At 37.0% G+C, this 4,554-nt stretch overlaps 1 protein-coding gene across 1 annotated transcript; it reads left to right on the top strand.

Annotated features, from left to right (window-relative positions):
* The first annotated feature begins 1,719 nt into the window (after positions 1-1,719).
* Positions 1,720-3,784, top strand: LOC113298294 (pentatricopeptide repeat-containing protein At5g13770, chloroplastic-like). The gene has a single exon (XM_026546993.1). It carries the CDS (start codon positions 1,735-1,737, stop codon positions 3,616-3,618), a length of 1,884 nt encoding a protein of 627 aa, XP_026402778.1. The 5' UTR covers positions 1,720-1,734; the 3' UTR covers positions 3,619-3,784.
* The last annotated feature ends 770 nt before the right edge of the window (positions 3,785-4,554 follow it).

Below are 4,554 nucleotides of genomic sequence, written 5' to 3' on the forward strand. Positions count from 1 at the left end.
GCCTTTCTCCATGGGGATCTGCAAGAAAAGGTATTTATGGCTCAACCACATGGATTTATTAATTCCCAATACCCAAATCATGTCTGCCTACTTCATAAATCCATCTATGGACTCAAGCAAGCACCCAGAGCATGGTATGCTAAACTTGCTCAAGCTCTTATTTCTCTTGGCTTTGTTACTTCATACGCTGATACTTCATTGTTCATTCACAAAGTTGGATCATTTATTACAATTATCCTAGTTTATGTGGATGATATCTTACTCACTGGCAATGATTCAAATCATATGCATCACATTGTCACAAATCTGCAAGCTAGTTTTCCCATCAAGGATCTAGGCAACATACATTATTTCTTGGGTTTAGAAGTCAAGAGAGATAATTATGCTTTACATCTTTCTCAATCCAAGTATGCACTTGATCTACTAAAGAAAACCAATATGACTGGTGCCAAAGCTTGTTCTTCTCCTGCCTCAGCAACAGTCAAACTGAGCAAGTCAGATGGTTCTTTCCTTCCTGATCCTTCAGAATACAGGTCAATTGTTGGAGCTCTTCAGTATTTGACATGGACCAGACCTGATATATGTTATGCTGTTAATCAGGTCTGCCAATTCATGCAGAATCCTACCACTACTCATTTTGAAGCTGTCAAAAGAATTCTCAGATATATAAAAGGCACAATTGAGTATGGTATCAAATTCACAAGAGGTTCTTCTTTTTTACTGGGGTTTTGAGATGCTGACTGGGCAGGCAATATTGATGACAGAAAGTCTACTGGTGGTTACTGCATTTTTCTGGGTTCCAATCCTATCTCCTGGTCCTCTAGAAAGCAAAGTATTGTTGCTAGATCAAGCACTGAAGCAGAATATAGAACTCTAGCTCATAGTGCTGCTGAACTAGTTTGGGTCTGCTTTATTCTCAATGATCTTCATTTCCCACTACCTGCAGTTCCAAGATTAGGTTGTGACAACATAAGCTCAATCTCTTTAGCTTCCAATCCTATTCAGAACAGTAAAATGAAACATGTTGCTCTGGACTTTCACTTTGTCAGAGAATTGGTGCAATCTAAAGCCTTAGATGTCTTTTATGTTCCTACTCTTGAACAGGTGGCTGATATCTTCACCAAAGCCTTACATGGTCCCAGATTTGGCTATCTCAGAGACAAACTGCAAGTTCATCCTTCTTCACTTCAGTTTGAGGGGGGGTAATGGTGCCCCTTATCTTTAGAGTGTCTGTATTTATAACTCTGTGTCAACTGCACGTGTATAGTGTAGTATAAATGCTTTGTTCAGATAGCACCCGTAATAACAATTACACTGATATTGATACACAATATGAAATATCATTTTCACCTGTCATTAAGTTGGGCTAGAATTCTGGAGGGAGACTTATGTACACAACGGACCAAAAATATTGATTTACTAGCATTTTCCAAGCAAGAACACTTTCGGTCCGGAAAGAAAAACCAAACGGAAAACTGGAAAGATCTTCCGATCAATTGCCAGGGGTTTTGCGGAATGAGTATCCGAATATATGAAAGAAGTGGTTAAGGGGTGTCACTGAGTGAGCGATACTAGCCGAGCCACCCATCTCAATCTCTTTGCATTTTCTACGTGTCAGTTATTTATTGGATCGTCTGATACACGGCTACAAAAGAGATTCAAAAAAGATAAGGTATATATATAGATTCCAACGTCCCAATTCTCTCTCTACATTCTTCCCCCTCGCATCATCTTATGGCGATTTGGAAGACCATTGATTGGTCCCTAACTTCCGCTCACAAGGAACCCCTAATTTCACCGCCATCTTCTTCAAAGATTATCATTTCCGTCGTATCTCTTTCAAATCGTCGGTTCCTGTTAGTAAATTCCTCTACGAATTCACCAATATCATATCCTTCATTAGAAACCTCGACAAAAAATGACCTTCTAACACTCCAATTAGACTCTCAAAGCCAACAAAATCTTTTTCTAGACGAGGGAAATTCGAATGAATTTCTGTGTAAACTTTGTAAGGATCCTCAAACAGAATCTGTAGCTTTCCAATACTACGAAAAGGCGAAAGATCGTCCGGGATATCGACCTAATCAGTTAGTATTCAAGCTATTACTCAGGTACTTGATTAAACACAAACAATGGAATTCAGTTTCATCACTTGCTAAAGATTTTCAGGATTTTCAAATTTTTCCTGATGTGATTACTTGTAGTAAGTTGGTAAGTGGTTGTATGAAAGCAAGAAAATTCAATATTGCGGAGAATTTGCTTGGGATTTTCGAATCTAATCAAGATATTGCTGTTTCTGCGTTTAATTCAGCCATGAAAGGTTATAATAAGCTGCATATGTACAGTAGCACAATTTTAGTTTACAATCGAATGAAATCGGCAAGGATTTCGTTAGATTTAGATTCTTATTATCAGACATTGGAAGCATTTTACAGAACAGGGAATACAGAGGAAGTTCTGTTCTTATTCAAAGAACTACAGAGCCAAAATTTTGATACAAACAAGATTTATACACAGATTTACTTGGTATTATGCAATTCTTTAGGGAAGTCGGGCCGCGCATTTGAAGCTCTTGATTTCTTTAATGAAATGAAAGGGAAAGGTGTTGTTGAAGATTCGTTGATTTACTCATCTCTGATTTCTTCTTTCGCTAGTATTCGTGAAGTTCAAATTGCTGAAGAAATTTTTGAAGAAGCGAAGGAGAAAAAATTAGTAAGAGATCCAGCTTTGTTTCTGAGACTTGTTTTGATGTATGTTGAAGAAGGATTAGTAGAGAAAACATTACAAGTTGTTGAAACAATGAAGGAGTTAGATATAAGGGTTTCTGATTGTATCTTTTGTGCAATCATTAATGGATATTCGAGAAAACGAGGACTCAATGATGCAATCAAAGTGTACGACGAACTGATTTCGCAGGGATATGAACCAGGTCAAGTTACTTATGCTTCGATCATAAACGTTTACTGTCGATTAGGATTATACGAAAAAGCTGAAGTGGTATTCGCGGAGATGGAGAGTAAGGGTTTTGTTAAATGTGTAGTTGCTTATTCCAGTATGGTATCAATGTATGGCAAAATTGGGAGATTAAGAGAAGCAATGAAAATGGTGGCCAAAATGAAAGAAAGAGGTTGCGAACCAAATGTTTGGATATACAATTCTCTGTTAGATATGCATGGGAAAGTTCCGAACTTAAGACAAGTTGAGAAGATTTGGAAAGAAATGAAACGCCGGAAAGTTACGCCGGATAAAGTTAGTTACACGAGTGTCATATACGCATATAGCAAAGCCAGAGCATTCGACGAGTCTTTGAAGTTTTACGAAGAGTATCGGTTTAATGGAGGTTCGATTGATAGAGCTATGGCAGGGATTATGGTTGGAATTTTTTCCAAGAATAATAGAATTGATGAATTGGTTAAACTTTTACAAGATATGAAAGCAGATGGAGCTGGTCTGGATTTGAGACTTTATAGATCAGCTATGAATGCTTTAAGAGATGCTGGTCTTGAAGATCAAGCGAAACGGTTTGAAGAAAGTTTTGATTCCATAAATACTCCAAACAGGGAACCAAATCGTCCTGTTCAAAATATTTGGGTTCGTAAACTGCCCGTTGAACCATGAGAGCAGTTTCCAGTAGCTGTGTTAGCTGGTACAAATTGTGCAGCGTGTATGGAAACAGATCATATACTCCACATCCTGTATTTTAACTGATTCTTTTCTTTACTTAAGTATTTTATACTATGTGTCTAAGTCGACATTGCTAATTTAGGATCAACATGGTGCCCGATCCCCATTATCCTTGCTTCTCCCTCTTTTTTCCTGTTTGGTTCTAACCCATACGCTGCAGCAATTTTTTTAGATGTCCTGTCCTTCTCAACAGAAATTTATTAGTAGCCCGTATATATAAGGTAGTAGACAGTAACATATTAAGTTGATATTATCCGTATTGAACAAAAACGGCAATAAGGACACCAAAAACTTGTATGTTGCACAACTAGATGAAATGAAAGTTTACCCATTAATCATCATCCAAAGATTCCAACCCATATAGTTATTAATTGTTCACATCATAATAAAAATAAAACTCTTTAAATCATAATTAAAATCTATGACAAGTTCGATCTCTTCCCACGAGTGTTAATTGATGCCGAAGATGATGATGATGTACTTTCCAAATAAAAAATTAATCATACTCATAGCAAGTTCCTCATCTTGTAATAGTTGTTGTATGGATTTTCAGGCTTCGGAAGATCTTATAAACATCCTAACATTAGACAATGATCTGAATGACTGTGATTTCCCTTGGTAATACTTTGATAAACCTCTCCTACAAGAACAATAACACGAATAATTAATTTTCATAGACAGAATTTAGTATAGAAACAACAAACTTTGAGAAAACCAAACAAAACTAAAAAAATTCTGAAATTTCTTAGAGTTCAGATATTTGACAGAGATGGAGGGGGGAAAAAAATACTTACTTGGTGGGAAGTCGTTGGATGCTATCTGCATTATGACCGGCTTGATGTTGATGAACAGATGAGTCTTCCGCACCAT

Source organism: Papaver somniferum, chromosome 7 (genome assembly GCF_003573695.1).
Source record: "Papaver somniferum cultivar HN1 chromosome 7, ASM357369v1, whole genome shotgun sequence".
Taxonomy (NCBI): Eukaryota; Viridiplantae; Streptophyta; class Magnoliopsida; order Ranunculales; family Papaveraceae; genus Papaver; species Papaver somniferum.

What these genes read in the sequence shown, in the direction of transcription:
- LOC113298294 (XM_026546993.1), top strand. Translation starts at nt 1,735, where the DNA reads ATGGCGATTTGGAAGACCATTGATTGGTCCCTAACTTCCGCTCACAAG.